This window comes from Littorina saxatilis, linkage group LG2 (genome assembly GCF_037325665.1).
Source record: "Littorina saxatilis isolate snail1 linkage group LG2, US_GU_Lsax_2.0, whole genome shotgun sequence".
Classification (NCBI taxonomy): Eukaryota; Metazoa; Mollusca; class Gastropoda; order Littorinimorpha; family Littorinidae; genus Littorina; species Littorina saxatilis.
In genome coordinates this window covers 71,180,703-71,200,832 of record NC_090246.1, presented here as the reverse complement: position 1 = coordinate 71,200,832, position 20,130 = coordinate 71,180,703, and the positions used below count along the sequence as shown (strand labels likewise).

Genomic DNA, 20,130 nt, shown 5'->3' with positions numbered 1-20,130 from the left:
GAGAAATAGACTAACCAAAAAACTGGCAAACTTCAACAAAACATACAACTGGGAAAAAACACACGAAAAAACGAACAGAGAGTGTGACGATCCAAACGAACTACGACGATCCTTTCTTTGTGCCAAACTTCATTCCCAACCTTGGACAGGTTAGACAGCATAAAAACTACAGCGGGAACAAAAACACTGGAGTCAATGAGTTCAACGCACAAAAACCTGCGTTCATCTCCTGGCCTTGTTTTTCAGGGTTGCAAAAAATGCAGAGTGTTTCCTGTTTACTACACAACATTCACTCTCTTACCAACAACATGATGGCAACAGAAAAGGACAACCTTTTTTATCCTGATGTTTTAACCCTCTTGCACTTGGACCTCAAGAAGATTGCCATCAGCTGGACAGGTAGGTGTTTTTTTGCTTTAACAAAACCGCTATTTGGGGATAAAAACACGTGTTTCCGCTTTGGGAAGTTTCAAGCGTTTTAGCTTTAACGGGAGCATGATGTATTTCGTATAACTTGATAAATAGTTTAATGGAAACACACCATAAACTAAACTTTTCTCTTTTCTTTGGTATTCTTTACATTTTGCAGTTGGTGAAGAAAAAAGTTCTGTTTTGTTAGTTTTCTTCTGTTCCATAGATCTACTGGGAAGAATTACTGGACAAACTTCAATTAACGTTCATGGCTTTGAACTGAATATCGATTCTCATGCACTATAGTGTACTCACCAGCATCTTGACACAGTAAGCAAAAGTTACTTCAGAAAAAAATCACTCTGTTGGTATTTTCTATCAAAATCTTTGCTGTAATGGCCGCCTCGCTACCCCAATGCAATGAACAAATGTCTATATTATACTTCCCTAAAATGTAGGTCTTTTATACAAGTTCTTCCGCCGAGTGGGAGTATGTGTAAAGCCGATGACCGAGAAAAAGGTTTATCATCAAAGGCGTTTAAAAGAAAGTTTTAAATTGAAGAGCATGGACGCTTTAATGATCTTTGGCATGCGCGAGGCACAGCTCTTTGCAAAGCGAGACTGGCCAAGCGGCTGTATATGACCCAGCAAACCAGACAATCATCAAAGGTTTGCTACAAGCGTGGGCACATCAAAGATCTTTGCCATCATCTATGAGGTGTAATGTTACAAACCGTGCCTGTGTGACTTGAACATGCTTGCTTGTGTTAAAGCCGGAACTACAGAATCTATACCACCTCGCGTGTTGGTTGACCTCATTAGGCATGACCTCTTTTTCCAAAGGGGTCATTCTCCGGGTCAGTGATCCAGTCGTCAGTCAGAGGGAACACACTGGCAAACAGATTCTCCTTGTTCCAAAACTTAGATCCGTCATGCCTAAGTATATATACAAACAGTAAAGTGGGACAGAAACTATGTCGTTGAATCGCGGGTTGACGATTATGTTGCAGTGTTCACCCACGTAAATACATTGCACACTTGACTGTCGAAAAAATATACTGTTGGTGAATTTCAAGTCTGTATCAATGACCGAATAACCTCTTTCACAAACAGGCATGTACCGTGGATAAAATACTCCTTGCATATTTAATTATATGCACTTCTGAGTCTTGTGTGTATGCACGTATCATGTGTGTGTGTGTGTGTGTGTGTGTGTGTGTGTGTGTGTGTGTGTGTGTGTGTGTGTGTGTGTGTGTGTGTGTGTGTGTGTGTGTGTGTGTGTGTGTGTGTGTGTACATATGTATGGGCGTGTCGTGGTCTAACTATTACACTGGAGAAAGCAAATCTGTAGTGGTATGAATACTCGCAGAACCAATAAAACGATGATCTTTTGTGCACCCTTGATGTTATAGTCGTTATCTTAGGTTTTTCCCTGAACTTTAAATCAACTTCATGCTATGTCGCAACGCTTAGCTAGCAAAAATCAAACATGGCTTAACTAGTCCAAGCACAGTTCAAGACTTGTGAAACTGACAAATGACAGCATTTGCACTTACGTCAGTTCCGCTATACATGTCATCCTCAAAGCCGAGAGAGCTCTTTACTCTTTGCATGTATATGACCGTAACTGAACCCCTCTGCTTCATGAAGTCAGCAAGTGTTTTCTCCTGACACCGCCATGAATTATGTCTGTCGGTGGCGGCAGAGAAAGACTTGTAGATGCCAAAAAGAATGTTGTAAAGCTGGACCCACGGAAGGAGGAAATCTCTCTCTCTCTCTCTCTCTCTCTCTCTCTCTCTCTCTCTCTCTCTCTCTCTCTCTCTCTCTCTCTCTCACTCTCTCTCTCTTTTTCAATGTTTCTCTGTCTCTCTCTGTCTGTCTCTCTCTTTCTCTATTTATGTCTGTGCGTCTCCCTCTATCTGTCTCTCTATCGCCTCTCCGTCTGTCTCTTTCTCTCTCCCTGCCTTTGTCTCACTCTCACTCTCTGTTTCTGCTGTGTCTGTGTGTCTGTGTGTCTGTGTGTCTGTCTGTCTGTCTGTCTCTCTCTCTCTCTCTCTCTCTCTCCCTTTCTCTCTCTCTCCCTCTCTCTCTCTCGCCTAGAAGGATCTAGAAGGTTCAGCAACTATGGCTAACATATTTCATTAAAATGCTTTATTTCTCTTCGTTTCATACTCGACTCTTCGCGTGAAGGTATAGTCACTCCGCGGTGCAGATCTAAACCAATGCATGCTAGTTAAAAATGGGAGCATCTCGTTACTCCCCCGTATCGTTACTCCCCCGGCTCGTTACTCCCCCGGCTTGTCACTAACCCTAACCCTAACCCTACCCCTAACCCTAACGAGCCGGGGGAGTAACGAGCCGGGGGAGTAACGAGCTGATCCCGTTAAAAATTGATCACTGTCCTCGTCCGCAGCTAAAAGACAACTGATCCATGAGACTTATACTACCGCAGCTTGTAAATTTCAGATAAACAGGAGCTTACAGCTGACATCTTAAACTTTTGATATATATATATGCGGCCGAAAAACAACGATAAAAAAAGTTCTCTGGTCGATATCATAGATTTCAAAACGGCTTCTATAACTATATACGGCTTGTGTGTGTGTGTCTGTCTGTCTGTCACTTCGCGATGCACGGCCAAAGTTATCGATGGATCTGCTTCAAATTTCGTGGGCATATTCAGGTAGACCCAAAACACAATCTGGTCGATTTAAAATTTTCAACACGTGCTCTCAGCGCGCAGCGCTGAACCGATTTTGGTTTTTCTGTAGATCCATTCCCAGTAACTCTTCCTTATCTTCTCCAGTGTTTTGCGCGTTTATCTCCCTTCCTTCGTGTGGCGTCAATCGTCAATCGTGTGGCTCTACTTCTTCCCGGCGAAGCCGGGTACCCGGCGAAGCGGGTATTCATCTAGTTTATCATATGTTTGTATGGTGATCACATGTAAGTGACACTTTTGTACAGGATATTGTGAAATGCACACATAACAGCGTAACAAAAATATATTTGGACAAACTGATCTGTAAGAACTGTCAGAAAAAGGCATTACTCACCCGTGGTTTAGGCATGTGCTTCAGTCCTATGGCGGGCTGACTGCGGGACGACTGAAACAATAGAAACACAGAGGCCGCTGGTAAGCATCTTGCAAAGCAAATTTCACACAAACCTATTTTTGGATACGGATATTGAAAAAAATTAGCAGCATGCCAATCCCTCACCTCAACATGATTTTGATCTATGACAAATTTACAAAAACAGTGCAATGCATGCACTAAGCTCTCTCTCTCTCTCTCTCTCTCTCTCTCTCTCCCTCTCCCTCTCCCTCTCTCTCTCTCTCTCCCTCTCCCTCTCCCTCTCTCTGTGGTGTGTGTGTGTGTGTGTGTGTGTGTGTGTCTCTCTGTCTGTCTGTCTCTGTCTCTCTGTCTCTGTCTCTCTCTCTCTCTCTCTCTCTCTGTGTCTCTGTGTCTCTGTGTCTCTCTGCATATATGAAGGGACACCTTAAACAAGAACTGCTCCTGTTGATAATGAAGGACATGTCCGAAATCTTAACAGACACAGATAATTTCCTTAACAGCACAACCCCAACCTGGCAAAATAGAAACGACACCGCATAGACAGGTAGACACAACTATTTGCCAATCCCGGCAAGCGGCATTTTCCGGTATCAGCCTGTGAGAATTAGGAATAGACAATTACCTCTACGTCAAATGGATCGTGAGAATAATAACATGGGTGGACACTGTCTTTGATTTTTTGACACTGAACAAAATCTTGGATAGCACTGATCAACTCGTTCGACGTGAACCTACAGGAGCCGGCATCTATGTTTCTGCCGGCATGAAGTCTACATAGTCGTACACCGTGACGACACTTTTAGAATTGCAACAAGATTATCCAACCATATCCACTTCAGTTACGATTATTATAGCATTTCTCACGACCACTGACGTAAAAAACTCGTACCTGTGAGTGTCACAGGTGACCTTCCTCTCCACATTAGATCCCGCCGATCTACCTGTTTTGTTTTGCTGGCTGAATGCAAGATTCGGGTCATACGATGTTGCAACGACACTGAATTATCTCATTCATCAAGTGCAGCAAAGATACGTACTTCACAACATAAAAACCGAAGAGTCCAATTTTATTTGAAGCGGTCCGCTAACTCCACCGTCAAAGAGAGGTCAAACTGGTTGAAGAACACCGGCATAATGATCACAAGCACCCCAAACTTCCCAAGAATTTCCCCCACTAAAACAGCAGGAATGCACTGAGAGAGAATCAATGAATGGAACCATTCTTCTACCGTCCACTGCTGAAAAACACATCACTCATTGTCCGTTGTCCGTTTAGTAACTGAAAACTTTCCCACTGTTCAGTCACCTTTCTCAGTCCGGGACCCCCTTTCATGTGCCGTAAGAAACCAGCCGACTGGAAGGCGAAACTGAGAAAAAAAGCAAAGAAAAAGGGGAAGGGGGGAAACAAGCAAGCTACGGCTAAAGCTCGGCTGGCTGGCTGACTGAGCGCCGCTTCTATACACCTTGCAATTCGCATACCCTTTGCTGATCTTCGCCAAACAGTCCCGCTGAGCTAGCGGGGATACAGAGTCAACCCTCTTGCGTGCCGATTTTTCGTCACAGGTCTTCTTCTGTGTTTGGGTGACACCGCGACACACAGTGATATTTGGGGTGAGAGAGGTGAAGAATCACAAAAGAAAAGCGACGGGAGAAAGGGGGGGGGGGGCGGGGCGTGGGGGGTTGCGATATGATGGCGTCAACTCAGTCCTCACCATGTGATGCTGTGACTCCGGAATGAAGTGGCAGGTTTTGTACCTAGCGCATTCTTATAAAAACTCTACCACAAGTTACACCGACGTGGAGGTATACTGTTTCATTCAGGTCAGGTCAAAGAAAGTGGCTATGATTATGTGCATAATCTCTCTCTCTCTCTCTCTCTCTCTCTCTCTCTCTCTCTCTCTCTCTCTCTCTCTCTCTCTAAGATATTGTGTTGTCTCTGTCTCTCTGAGATCTTGTGATGTGTCTATCTGTCTGCCGGCCCAGGGTCTGCTGCGATGCCAAGGGTTCCATACCTCAGTCCTAGCCTCTCCGCAATCGCCCTCACAATTCATAGTGACCTTTTAACACTGCAATGACCGCCGAACCTCATGCACTCATCTTAAAATAAATTATAAAGACGATCTTAATCCCTTGCTTTTATTCACTGCAAACTACATTAAATCCGCCAGCTTTAAATCGCGGTTTCTCTCCAGTGTCGTCCACAAATTACCTTTTCTGGTTTTCCCGTTCACTGGTGACATGTGCCCTTTGATTTTTCATTGCCCCCCCGCCTCGACTCCCAAAACCACACAAAAAGGGACCCTGGACATGTCCGTACCTGGACAAAAGCCTTATGATTCTCTCTCTCTCTCTCTCTCTCTCTCTCTCTCTCTCTCTCTCTCTCTCTCTCTCTCTCTCTTTCTCTCTCTCCCTCTCAGTCTCTCTCTCTCCCAGTCTCTCCCCCTCTCTCTCTCTCACTTCCCCCTTTCTCTCTCCCTCTCTCTCTATCTCAGTCTCTCCCTCTCAATCTCTCCCCCCTCTCTCTCTCTCGTTCTCTCTCTCTCTCGTTCTCTCCCTCTCTCGTTCTCTCCCGTTCTCTCTCCATCTCTCTCCCTCTCAGTCTCTCCCTCTCTCTCCCGCCCCCCTCCCTCTCTCCCTCTCCCGGCCCCCCCTCTCTCTCTCCCTTTCAGTTTCTCCCTCGCTCTCCCTCTCTCTCCCTCCCTCTATCTCTCTTTCCCTCCATCTCTCTCTCCATTTCTCTCTCTCTCTCCCTCCCCCTCTCTCTCTCTCTCTCTCTCTCTCTCTCTCTCTCTCTCTCTCTGTCTCTCTCTCTCCCGGGCCCCTTGTGGTTTTTTGCTGACTTGCGGTCTCCTAACAATGGTTGACTGTACTGGTTGGCGACAAGCAGTGTTAAAGTGTGTTTTATGCTAGCAAGGTGTTAAAATCTCACTTGACAAAAGGGCGTTGTGAGTCACGGCCTATCACTATCAGTTCGCAGCTACTTCACGGCCACACACACACTGGCACACGGGGGAGGGGGGAGGGGGGGGTGAGGGGTGGAGAGAGAGAGAGAGAGAGAGAGAGAGAGAGACAGACAGACAGACAGACGGACAGACAGACAAACGGAGACAGAGAGACAGACAAAAAGAAAGACGAACACACACACACACACACACACACACACACACACATATTACAATCGCTGCAATGCCCTCCGTTTTGCTTTTTGCCTGCTTTCTATATTCCATTTATCAAAGGCGAAAGACTTTGGCCAATGTCAACATTTCTGGACCATTAACAAGACTGTAAAACGAATGTGATATGCCACTCCACACGAAATCGACTGATGCAAAATGCCAAGGCCGTGACAGAAAAACATTCAAGAACACCGTACTGCCGTTTCTCGAGATCGCTGAATTGTTTGTTTTCTGGACGTGTATGGTGTTTGGCAAAAGATGAAACCAGCGTTTCCGAGATGGTGATGGAGGTTGTTGTTGTTGTTGTTGTTGTTGTTGTTGTTGTTGTTGTTGTTTTACTGCTGTTCCTGGAGGCTGTTGCTGTTGTTGATGATGGAAGATGGATGATGGATGATGGATGGAAGATGGATGGATGGATGGATGATGGATGGATGGATGGAGGATGGATGGATGATGGATGGATGGATGGAAGGATAGATGGATGGATGGATGGATGGATGGATGGATGGATGGATGGATGATGATGATGATGATGATGATGATGATGATGATGATGATGACGACGATGATGAGGAGGAGGAGGAGGAGGAGGAGGAGGAGGAGGAGGAGGATAGTGATGACGACGTTGATGGTGATGATGACGACGACGATGGTGATAGAACCTTTCCTTGTCATGTTATATATGCATTCAGATGTCCTTTGCAACTTAAAAAGCATATATATATATATTTAATAGAGTAACAGGAAACGTGTTTCAACTTTGGGTGTTTTTATCCAATGACATACCACCCAGCCATTTACTTGCGCTTGTCGTTTTCCGACGATCATGAAAGCTAGTCTTGGTTTAGCATTTCCATAAAGGTGCAAAAGACCATGACCTCAGAGTATAAAACATCGTCCCGCACTGATACCCAACCCATCTCAGTAAATACCGCAAGTGGTTAGCCAATAAACCTCAATTGGACCGCGGTAACAGAATAAATGCATTTATTCTTCTCGCCAGCTCTGAGTTCCAAGGGTTGATTCTCTCACTCTTCCTCTCTCAGTCTCTCCCTCTCTCTCTTGCTCCAGTCTGTCTGCCTGCCTGCCTGCCAGTCTCTCTCCCTTCCCCCCCCTCTCTCTCTCTCTTTCTCTCTCTCTCTTTCACACACACACACACACACAAACAAACACAAAACGGCACACACACCAACACACAATCTCTTTTATTACCCTAACACACACACCCCCCTCCAGGCGTCATCCACCCTCTCCCTCTCTCCATCCTTCCCTTTCCCTCTTTTTCTCCTCCGGCATTCATCCCCAACCCCTCAACGACCCCTTTTCAGGTCTGTTTATGGGAATGTCACCCTTTCAATTTGCTCGACATATTCTCACCACACTGAGCTGTGTGAAAAGAGAAGCTTGGGGACCACGTTGGACAAACAGTATGCATAAAAAAAAGCAACAACAGAAAGAACAACACGCAGGAGGCTGAGAACACTCGCTGCTGAACCCGGTGTCCGAACAATTGCAAAGACGAGAACGGCTGAAGGGTCTCTTTCACCCACTTTTTGAGGGCTCACAGCAAACACTACAATAACTGCAAAGATTTGCAAAGATGGTCGACGATGACGAAGAAAAGAACTTGAAGAAGAAGGGTACAAAGGAGATGAAGATGTATGAGGAATAGTTCAAGAGATGGGCCAGAATAAACGTGGAATGTGTGTGTGTGTGTGTGTGTGTGTGTGTGAATATTACCATTTCAGAAAGTTCGCTGTACCACAAGCTGCAATTAAGTTGCTCCCGATTTTGCTTTTAGCTATAACATACGGTGTCAAGTGAACGGTCAATACAAACAGTGTTCATTTGCAGCATTACCATAGCAACGCAGCTTTTAAAGAAACTGAAGGTAAAAAATCTGTTCTTTAACATAATACGATGTTCTTGGATGTTCCGTGCGTATTCCGTTGGCAGGAATTTGTGACCCGCTATGTGCAGTATAGCTGGAAAGAAAATAGCAGGAGTTGAAACGATGTTTGCGCCCAGGATAGGAGAGCCTTCTGCATGTTTGTCAGCGCAGCCTTGGAGTCGTAGCAAAATTGCAGTGTTGTCATTTTGTTCGTGTCATGACATTCACGTGAGCAACAACAAAAAATCCCACCGAACAAACATGAAGCTTCTCCCATCGAACAGACATGAAGCTGAACTTGATAACATAAAAGAAGAAAATAACGTATATATCATGAAGATTTTAGAGCAAACATTGAGAAAATTATCCGAAGGTCGAATCACAAAGAGAATTCCGATTTGAGGTCTGCGTAGAATATGAAGGCGCCAAACGAAGAAAATAGTTCTAATTAGTTAGAAAATAGAAAATAATTATACAGCTAAGAATGTGTCAAAAATTGCATCTCAAAGACAGTTTTTAGCTGCTTGGGTTCTACGTAGGCACATGATCATTTACAAACTGTCCAACACTCCCCCTCCCCAGTTCTAATTCACATAAGTTCTATAAACACCCAAAATTTTCGTTATTTTGGAAACAAAATTCACAAACATGATATTAACCTGTTCCTTGATCCCAACAATATAAATTTTGTTTTGTTTGATGTTGAACATGTCCTTACAACGTTTCAGAACAAAATAAAGCTAGTAGTGCATGGTGCTGTATGAGTCTCAAATGCAACAGTATTTTCACATAAACGCAATATTTATACAGGTCACGTATTACTCGTGTTTCACTAAAGAACTGCGTGAATTCGACCCAAAGTGCTTGCTTTTCAAATGAGATGACGATAGAAGATCAAACAAATCCTGACAGAACGAAAGAATGCATGCTTTGAGAGAAATAATGCCCTGTTGATTTTATTGCAGTCTGTAACTCATGAAAATGCTGATGTATTCACATTAAAGTCGCCTCCTTTTCATGAAACCTTTCAACAAGCGATGCCCACTGAATGACTGGGCCCACATAGTTCGAGTCAATCAAATGATGTCATGCCCTTTTCAGTCGACAGTTCTAATGTTCGCAAACGTCAACCACTCTTCAGTCAAATCCTTCAACGCAACAGGGGTAAGGGGTTAAGGGCCGAGGTTGTATGGGTGCGATAATAACCACTGTCAGTCACTCTCAAAATAAGTGACATGTGGGTTCTTTGAAAATGTACGTACTTGCCATTTTAGCTGATCGTCCTGATTCAGTATCTTTGGGTATTCAGTGAAACTAGGCACACTTAATAATGTGTGCTTTATTTAACGGTGTGTGTGTTTTTCTTCTTCTTTTGTATCAATACTTATAGGATGCCTTGACAGATAGGCAAGAAATATTAAATTCGTCTCCTTTCATATGTAAAGTGCCACGGTTCTCTCTCGTCAATTTTACTTTCACAAAGTGTCATGGTTAGAAAAGGGACGCATATTTTAGGCCCGCGACCACACGAACATGCCTATCATTGTTCGTTCACGTAAATGTTATATTTGACACACTCCTCCGAATATTTGGAAGACGGATTTCAGCTCCCAAAGAAGCGACCGCACAACCGATAAAGAAATAACCAAAACAAAATTACCCTCATTAAAGTGTTATTTCTTCACGTCAATTTTCACATGCAAGTTAATCATTTTTAGTTCACTTCAAGGCGGATAACTTGAGCCAAAAGTAAAAGTTAAACGTTACATGGGGAAGAAAGTTAGTAATTTTCACTAATAATAAATGTATTGTAATTTTCTCGCGAAAATTGTAATTATGCGGTTTTGGCTCTAGTAAGCCGTCATAATACGGAGCTTCTATCCCTAAAAAAGAAACGCAGGAGAAAGTTCAGTGTAAATACTCCCCCCCCCTCCCAAATCCACCACTACCATCCCCTCGTGTGTACTCTGGTCAAGTGGTAAGTCAAGGACTGGGCACAATGTCAACAGAACTTTTACCATCGTCAAGCTTCCAACCCAAAAATCTCCCGCTGCCGGTTTTAGCCGCTTCGGTCTTCCCCCTTCTCCGACAAACTGTTAGCCGCTGACATCTGAAAGACTTGGACAGGGTTAGCTCAGAAAGGGTGGGTTTACTCTGCCAAAGCGCGAGCAAATACACTACATGTAGATTCAGCGACACCACTCTAATCCTTAGCTAATTGAATGAAGAGTAATCCCGGCAGGGGGAGCTACACTTTGACAACAACTGACGGCGAAAATGGGACCCCCACCTCGCGAAGACTCTTTCCTCGTGGTCTTCGTTAGAAAAGTAACGCTAGTTTGTGTCTATCTGTCTTTACAATAAGATTAGTACGTCGCTGAAGTGGGAGTGTGTGTTGGCACATTGACAGGATTTTGGGCGGCGGAGTATTGACGAAACATGTACGACAAACTGCTAAACAATCGCATCCTCAGACTGTTTCAAATTGACACAGCTGAAATTTGCACCGGAGACGAGAAATACTGAGAGAAAATGTACGTCATACCGGTAAATAAACGCATCTTGAGCTAGTTTACACAGTTGAAGATACTACGCACTGGGAACTAAGAGAAGTATTGGCTAACAAACCGCCAAACTGCTGCATCTTTGAACAGTGTAAATATGACATAGCTGGAAATGCGCACTTTCCACTGAGAGAACAAGAAACAAAACAATATTCGACAAAGCGCCAAAGTTTAACAACAGAATTCGTAACAAGTTCTTCTTCTTCTTCTGCGTTCGACGGTAACAAGTTCAAAATTGACACTTGAAATGTGCGCTGGGAACTGCAAGAAGGACCGGTATTAACATAAAAAGTGTACGCCAAACTGTTGCATGCAAGTTCACAGTTGATGCACAAAAGTTCTCAATTGTAAATAATACAAGAAGCAATTAAGCATTGAACAAGACAGCCAATTTCTCTGGACACTGACTAGCGTTTTGCAAGATGCCGCATCTTTTAATTCACGGTATGTAAAGCAGGAGTTTCTTCTGATCTAATTGCACTTTTTTTTTCCTATTTCAATACCTCTTTTCATATAATCGTCCTCTTGTTCTCTTCACCCCCCCCCCCCCCCCCCCCACCCTTCTTGTTCTTCTTCTCCCATCTCTTAAACTTTGTTTTAGAATAACCAGATAACGACATGAGCACAGCACGCGCCATTCGTATTAGTTACGTCCCACAACCAATCATAATCTCAAGCATGGCTTTTGTCCAGTCATGCATCCATACTTCATAAGAAGCCATCAAAAAGAGCCAGTTCTCCGTCTTCTCTCTCTCTCTCTCTCTCTCTCTCTCTCTCCTCCTCTTTCGCCCCCCCCCCCCCTCCCCCCGCCAGCATGCACAGTATCTTTTACACGCCTTGCCCAGAAATTCAATATCTCTCTTTCTTTGCCAACAGCTCAATATCTCGCTACATCTCGTAAAGCATGTGAAAACAGCAATTAGCAGGTTGGGTATCCACGCGGGCTAGGCTGCATCCAGGTTATATCTTAAAGTGATATTGTCCGCCAGCAGAAGTGTTTCAATTCGTCAAAACTTCAGTACAGTGTAACTCCCCTACCCCTTTTTTAAACCGGCACGGTTGGCCTAGTGGTAAGGCGTCCGCCCCGTGATCGGGAGGTCGTGGTCGAACCCCGGCCGGGTCATACCTAAGACTTTAAAATTGGCAATCTAGTGGCTGCTCCGCCTGGCGTCTGGCATTATGGGGTTAGTGCTAGGACTGGTTGGTCCGGTGTCAGAATAATGTGACTGGGTGAGACATGAAGCCTGTGCTGCGACTTCTGTCTTGTGTGTGGCGTACGTTATATGTCAAAGCAGCACCGCCCTTCGTGGTCGGCTGGGCGGCAAACAAACAAACAAACAAACCCCTTTTTTAAGTACAGTACCTTCAAAATCTGAGAAAATCAGGTTCTAAACTTGAGGTAAATTTTCAGACGTTTTGCACAGAAAATCTGAGAAAGGCACGTCTAAAATGGGGGAAGTCATAATTCGGGAGGGGGGGGGGGGTCCTAAAAGGAGGAGGGGGGGGGGGGGTCTTAAAGAGTGATTCCATATCACCATCGCGCTGACGGTAGACTCAATAATATAATGGCGTGTAGGAAAGCTGATAATTTTAGCGCATGTTTAAATTTAACACAAAGGTGTTGGAGGTAGACAAAAATAAACTCAGAAAATTGAGAAAGCGCGCTGTCTCGGACAAACGTCGCCTGCCCGTTTCAACCGCCATTTCTACCAGTTTCAAAACTAGTCTGGAGATCCGGCCTATGATATATATCAGTTGAAACAAAGCGGCACAACAAAGCGGCGGGGGGAAATCGTTTCAGATTGATGTTGGTCATCCTCGAGCAATGCCCCTTTAAATCCACCAGACTATCCCAGTCATTAGCAAGCCGACAGGACAAACGCCATCAGAAGGACTTCATCTTGTGGAGTGCAATTCGATCCCCACGGCTTGGGGAAGGGCCAACAGCATGGGTTGGTCAGATAACCAACCCGCACGGTACCTGTGAAAGCTGAATGAATTAGCCACGATGGAAGGGGTGGAATTACCACTGATATGTTAATTACCACCACGAGATCCCCCTTGTGCGTGAAGCGTTTGATTGTTGGTTTGGTTTGTTGGCGTGACTGAAAGCAATGCAAATGTCTGAACATCTTCTAACTGGTTTTGTCGTTTATCACAGTTCTGAATTCCAGAAAGAAACAAAGAACAAAAAGAAAAAGCCAAAACAGACTGGCCTTTGTATTGCACACCAAATTCAGACGACTTTGGGGGAGGGGTAAGAGAAAGGTGGGAGGATTTGAATGGCGGGATGGCACGTGCCACAAGGCTAAGAAGAAGGCAGTATATGGCAGGCGCGCCCTCCCTCCCCCCTGCAGTATAAGTAGCGAATAATTGTGGGCATCTCAATCTGAACAAGTTATAGATCACTCAAGATAGTTTCTTAGGCTTCCTCGACCAGCCAATCAGCCAATATAGAAAGGAACCACTTCGTAACACTCTGAAGTCTTGAGTGGTCAGAGCAATAATAGCAAAAATGCTCCAGGCTACCTGGAATATCTTGGATAATGGGTGTTTTTTTAGCCCTTTTTGCCAAGTCCATCAGCCAACATTGAAAGGTACCACATCGAATTCGAAACGCTCAGAAGCGCGGTATAGTTCGAACCATCAGAGGTCCTAATTGAGCATTCCTCATCTAGCCCGCAAGCCAATCTATAGAACGGGACGACTTCGCAAGGCCTAAACGCTTTACTCTGACTGGTTGGCGATATGAATATCCGGAGAAGTATGTTGTCAGTCGTGGCTGCGAGTTTTGCTGGTTATCTACCTATTATGGTCAACGCTTGCACCCCTAATGAGATGTCTGCGGTGCCCTGAACACGGTGTTTGTGGTATCTGTACAAGATAACGTTTGTCTCAGCATCTCCGTGTGCAATTAACTCGCGTTCCCAGCTTCACCTTTCAACTCTTTGCGATAGACTGTTCTCTCCTGCAGGGCAAACATCAAGTGCAATCTTTGGACTTGAAGCAGCCATGGGAGATATATGCAGAAAAATGTATGAGGTGCTATCGTGCTCCGTGCAGAAATAATTACCAGGTAAGGAATTTCAATTACCACGTACAGCACCTCACCCCACCCCATCCTATCCTTACTGTTGCTGAACGTGCAAGAGTCTAGACAAATCGTTGGTATTCGTCGCTAGAAAATGTGTTTTTATACTAATTCGGTCAATTTGATTGAAACCCACAAATATACATAAATATATAATATAGAACGCGTATGGGCTTAGCTAAACCCAATCTCACTGCTGAATTTTTTTTTTTATAAAAGGCATTTATGACAAAAAGTTTCGTTCCACACCTCACGATAAAACAATTTGCAACAAAAAACGTATTACTAGAATCCATTTCTGTTCTTTTACGCCCCCCCCCAAAAAAAAATAATAAAAAAATGAAAAAAAATAAAAATAAAAACAGACTGAAGCATGTCAACATATTATATTCTCACTTGACGCTGACAGTGTGCATGATACAAACGTCACCAGTTCAAATCGTCGACCAGTACAACAGACCACACAAACGATAAAACACAGGTAGCTAGCTATGCAATGGGCGGACTTGTCACAGGGAAGTTCCGAAGTCAGGACAGTAAACATTAATTTTGACATGACACAGCAAGACACGAGGCCGAGGAAACACTGAGCGAAGGAATAAATGAATTCCTGACTCACTACGACATCGAATACATTAGAATGTCATCCGGTAGGCAGGCATTGTTAGTATACGTATACCCTGATTCTATTAAGTATTATTTAGAGAGAAATAAAGCTAGACAAGAGTGATTTTGATCTGGTTTGTTTGCATCCTGTTAGCCACACCGGATATATTTATAACAAAGTAATCTTCAGTTAAAACTGTTAGCACGTCGACACTAACATCAATTGATGTCAAAAACTTTTTAAACTTGCCCCCAAACGACCCTTTGAAAGTGCGTGAAGGCAAAACTCTACTGAGAAGACGTGACATTTTGTTTAGGGTCACTGGGACACCAACGTTCACACGTTTCTGTCTCACGGAAAAATGTTTTGGTATTCACTACATCATGCATGTGTTGTTGCGAAGTTCGATTACATTTATTTTTAACAACAAAATTACACATACTTATGTACAAACCTCTTCACGGTCGTGTCACAACAGTGGCATTTCACTTATTGTGAAATATAACTTTAATGAGCATTACTATATATATATATATGTTATTCCTTCCTTCTTCTGTACCCAGCACCCAAATAAACATTTTATCTTTTTGTTTACTATAAGTGAAAATGGACATAATAACAGCGAACTGTTCCCCTTTTGCATATCTATCTCTTGTAATTTTGCCTCGAAGACGCCACTAGTCTATGAGCCATATGCTTGTTCTTTGTGTACCTTTATGTACATTTTATGAAAAAGTCAAAAGAATAAAACACAATTGAAACCAACAGCCTGGACACTAAGACACCGTTGTTCCTTAAAAAGAAATATATATAAAAAAAAATTAAAAAAAAGATTCTCTTTGTTTCTCAGAACGATGTTCCTTATTTCCTTCCCAAATCCCCAAGACAATATCTCACCTTTCTCAACAGTTTCTGAAGACGTTGTAACGGCTGAATGTTGGCCAAACTCAGGCTGGGACGACGGGTTATAGACGTCATTTTGTATCCTTCTCTTTGCAACAAATGTAGTCCTAAACGTTTGCACTAGTAATGTCAATCAATGACCGCTGGTTGCATAAGGTCAGGCATCATGCCTCGTGGTCGTGCACACAGTTCAGTTCACTGACTTTTTAACTGCGTCCTTGCAGCATTTTAGAAGCTTTCACTCACTTTTTCATTGTTTGTTTTCGTTTGGCTTTTTCCTGACTCCAAAATGTCAGGGATTTTTTCTTACTGCACCACTGGCGCCATTAATGAAGCCAGGCTATAAAAGTTGTTTTCGCGTTCGCTGGTCCTTAGCCTTCGGTGTTTTTTTGCCTGATTATTTACTTGGTGATTAATTGCCACGCGCGACCTGCAGAACTGGTTTTATGAGGCGAGAAAAAGAATGCCAACGTCAGTGTTAACACAATTATTTTTTAAATGATAGTGACCTTTGCGTCCATACAGAAGGCAGCTTCACCAGATATGACCTAGTAATGGATTTTACAAGCCTGATCGAGAATCAAGGTCACCACCACGTGCTACTACAACCAGTTCAGCAATGCCCGCACTGACGTCAACAAATGACGCTGAAAAACCCCACAATGATGCTAAAATACAAAAATGACGCTGATAAACAACAATGACGCAGCATCAACAAAGGCAACGTACGCGTGTTTTCCATCTAACAATTCTTTTTCCGTTTGTGGAAGAATCTCAACAAACAAATCTCCAAGGGGATTATAGGGGGATTTGAAACGGCTCCTTCAGCCACATCAGTGTGGACAGAGATTGAGATGTGTTTTCTTTCAACAAATGTCTTCGCCGTTCCGCGGGTCGCTCTATATCTCGCGCAGTTCTCGGAACAGTTGCAAATCTCTCATGGGCTCAAAACATCATCAATCTCCCTATAACCCTAACCACGTCAACGTCGAAAAGAATTGTAGTTTTTCGTTGCAGGTCAGCATTCGCAGAGTAGAGAAGAAGTTGACGCACTGTGTGTACGGAAAGGCAGTGAGTGTGTCAGTCAGTCTTTGCAGCTTGCCCTGTTGGTTCTGACCCAACACCACGGTTTGCGGGACAAAACCAGATTGCTTCAACCGTTTTCCCCCCAACAACACTGTCGACCGCGCTAGGGACACCGGACGGGCGGGAGAAGGATGAGGAGGGGGTACGGTAGAATAAGAAGGGAGGGGAGATGGAACAGGAATGGAGAAAAGGTAAAAAGGGTGAGGAGGGGTGGTGGCACTGTCACTCACTGGTGGAAGAGAAGCAGGGAGAGCGGGGGTGGGGTGGGGGGTGGGGGCTGCTTGAAAGCAACCGGCAGAAGACTGTTGTCGACGACGGCTTGCATCACCGCGACACTGCCGGTCGCTCTAACAGTCCCCAGTAGCGGCCAGTTTACCTGAGGATCATACACAAACACATTGATTGCCAAACAGCACGGACAGAAAAGAACCGTTGCGTTATGGCAAGTTCGCCAAGTTACGCTGCGCTGGCGCAGAGCCAGCGTCCCCGATAGCTCGAGGGGTATTTGGGTTGCCTCGACAGCTCATCTGGTCGCCTAGGCTATCGTGACGTCGGTTTTAGTGCAATATTCCTAGTTGGATGGATGGAGGGGCAAGAATTATGTCGTCAACGTCACGGAGGCGGTCAATAAAGAGCTGCTTCATCACCTGCAAGTGTTCTCTCTCTCTCTCTCTCTCTCTCTCTCTCTCTCTCTCTCTCTCTCTCTCTCTCTCTCTCTCTCTCTCTCTCTCTTCTCTCTTTCTCTCTCTCTCTCTCTCTCTCTCTCTCTCTCTCTCTCTCTCTCTCTCCCCCCCTCCCTGTGCAATGCAGCGCACACAACTTATTACTCACAAGGGTACCGTTCTGATAAGCGCACGTTAACACTTTGTGCCCGCATCACTGAGAAATCAATAACGAATGATTATAAACTGCAGTTTAACGACGTCCTTTTAGAACGACATGGACAATTACCAAAGATTGGACTTTACTACTTCGTCTACCCCAATTATAATTTCTTCGAACAAACCTTGAAGGCAAGGCTTGAGAAAGGTTGAAAGAAAACTGTGTTGCCAATGAAACCAGTATCGATATAATAGGCAGACGAAGCATAAAAGTAGCAATACAAGTTCTTCTAAAGAAAAACAATTTTCGGCTCTTGCTCGTCCACATTTAAAAGATCCATAGATCGAGGTTAAAAGCGAATGTTTCGCTTTGTCTTTCTTGATTTTTGATCCAAAACTTCCAGCGTTCAAAAATAAAATAAAAGCTTCTTCACAAAAAAAGCAATATTCTGATATTCAGCAGATTTGTTTTCGGTTTACAAACAAATCAGTAAGTTACAAAAACGACTATCTCTGTAACACAATCGAAAGCCCGATGTCGCAAATCATTAAAAACAAATTGAAAAGCACACAAGTCACTGATTAGGAAACGAAATAAAAACCGACACATTTCACGGGAAAAAAAAGTCGTAGAAAAACATAGCAAGGTGTGCATGCACTCCAGAGATAAGAAAGTTGCAACGGGAGCTGAAGACGATTACTATAGCCGTTGTTTGGGAACAAAATAGGGTTTTCTTTTCTTCTTTTTTTTAAACGTTTTCTCGCCAAAGGCGCACACTCACGCACACACACGCTCCGTGAGGCGTATTGGTGTGACCAAACAAAAAGGGGTTAATGAAAACAACTGCTGAACTGAAAGGTGACAACAGGGTGTCAAAAAGTGCAAGACGTTTCAACAATTTGACATTTACTATTTTGTTTAGTTTTGTTTTGTTTTGTATTGTTTCGTTTTGCAAATTCCGAAACTCGTCGTGTTCCTTGCCAATCAGTCGGTTTTGTCTCCCTTTGCCACACAACAAAAACACTGCGTGTATTCTCTGTTCCTGTCCACATAATCACCTCCTTGTCATGTTCGCACAGCAGCTGAGAACGCACCGTGTAACTTGGTACAGAGGTTTTACCTTGGTATAAGTTGCGGGTTACACATGCATGTTCTTCGCACACCTTGCTGACCTCTTGTTTTCATCCTTCATTGCCAATGCAAAGTGTGAACAACTACATAGAATGCTTTTGGACAGGGGGAAAGTTTGTGAAGAGGAGAGGGGAGGGGGAGGGGGCAGTCAGTCGGAGAGGAAGGGAGCGGCCTTAGATAGGCTGGGGGAGGGGGGGGGGGGGGGGGGCTTACTGTGACGTAAAGTCATGTTTCCGGAGCGTTGCCAAGCAAATTGATCTGAAGCCGATTGGCACAATCCAGCCATTTCAAACTCGAAGCTAATTCTTTCTTTATTTGGTGTTTAACGTCGTTTTCAACCACGAAGGTTATATCGCGACGGGGAAAGGGGGGAGATGGGATAGAGCCACTTGTCAATTGTTTCTTGTTCACAAAAGCACTAATAAAAAATTTGCTCCTGGGAGAATGCAAGTTTCCAGTACAAAGGACTTAACATTTCTTACATACTGCTTGACTAAAATCTTTACAAACATTGACTATATTCTATACAAAAAACACTTAACAAGGGTAAAAGGAGAAACAGAATCCGTTAGTCGCCTCTTACGACATGCTGGGGAGCATCGGGTAAATTTTTCCCCCTAACCCGCGGGGGGTACTCGAAGCTAAACCGAAAGAGAAAAAAAATAGATACATTTTGCAATCATTGTTAATCCGCCTCCTTTTTCCTTGTCCAGCTGCTGCCATATTATCCTTGAAAAGATCTGTACAGATCCAGAGGAATCTTCCACCACTTCGTCTTCCTGTTCCTTCTGAAATTTTAACACGAAACCAGGATAGTGGAGCCAAACAAAGTGAAATCTTTCCTTGCTTCGCGTGCCAGAACACAGACAACACACACACACACACACAGTTGTACCCTTCCTTTTTTTGACCGAAAAGGCCAGCGTAATCCTGTTAAGGGGAAATACGAAACATTATCCTTGCTGGTAACGTTCCAAGATGCTGGTCCACACAGACAATAACATTCTAAGGCCTGCGCCAAAAAGGACAGATCGGAAGAGGCAGATTGAGGAAATGCAAGATGCTGCGCATGTCTATAACTAAGAAAACGCGCATCTTGATGCTTTTCCTTCAACGCGGAACGTCTCAATAACTAGGCCAAAAGCTGTTGGTAAATTTAATTTTAGTTTTTTGTTTGATCAGACACTAAAGTTTCCCCAAAAAGACATGCGATTAGACCCGCCTCGTCCGTCTTCTAAAAACGACAAAATTGCTTGAATTTTGTTATTGTGACAGTTCACAGAACCGTCTATGTGTCTGTAGTCGTACTTGCACAAGGTGTGCCATCTCAACGTTGGAAGAAATAAACATCGGAGAAAACAAGGCTTTTTAAGT

At 43.9% G+C, this 20,130-nt stretch overlaps 1 protein-coding gene across 4 annotated transcripts in view; it reads right to left on the bottom strand.

Moving 5' to 3' along the window:
• Positions 1–20,130, bottom strand: part of LOC138959636 (ras-GEF domain-containing family member 1B-like) — a 148,501-nt gene that overhangs the window by 82,908 nt on the left and 45,463 nt on the right. For 2 of the 4 annotated variants that reach the window (XM_070331200.1, XM_070331203.1), the window contains one exon: positions 3,465–3,515. In XM_070331200.1, coding sequence (XP_070187301.1) covers positions 3,465–3,515 — 51 coding nt within the window. Of the gene's footprint in view, positions 1–3,464; positions 3,516–4,522; positions 4,791–15,711; positions 16,981–20,130 lie in introns of those variants that run through there. The other 2 variants (XM_070331202.1, XM_070331205.1) reach the window with 2 other exon arrangements.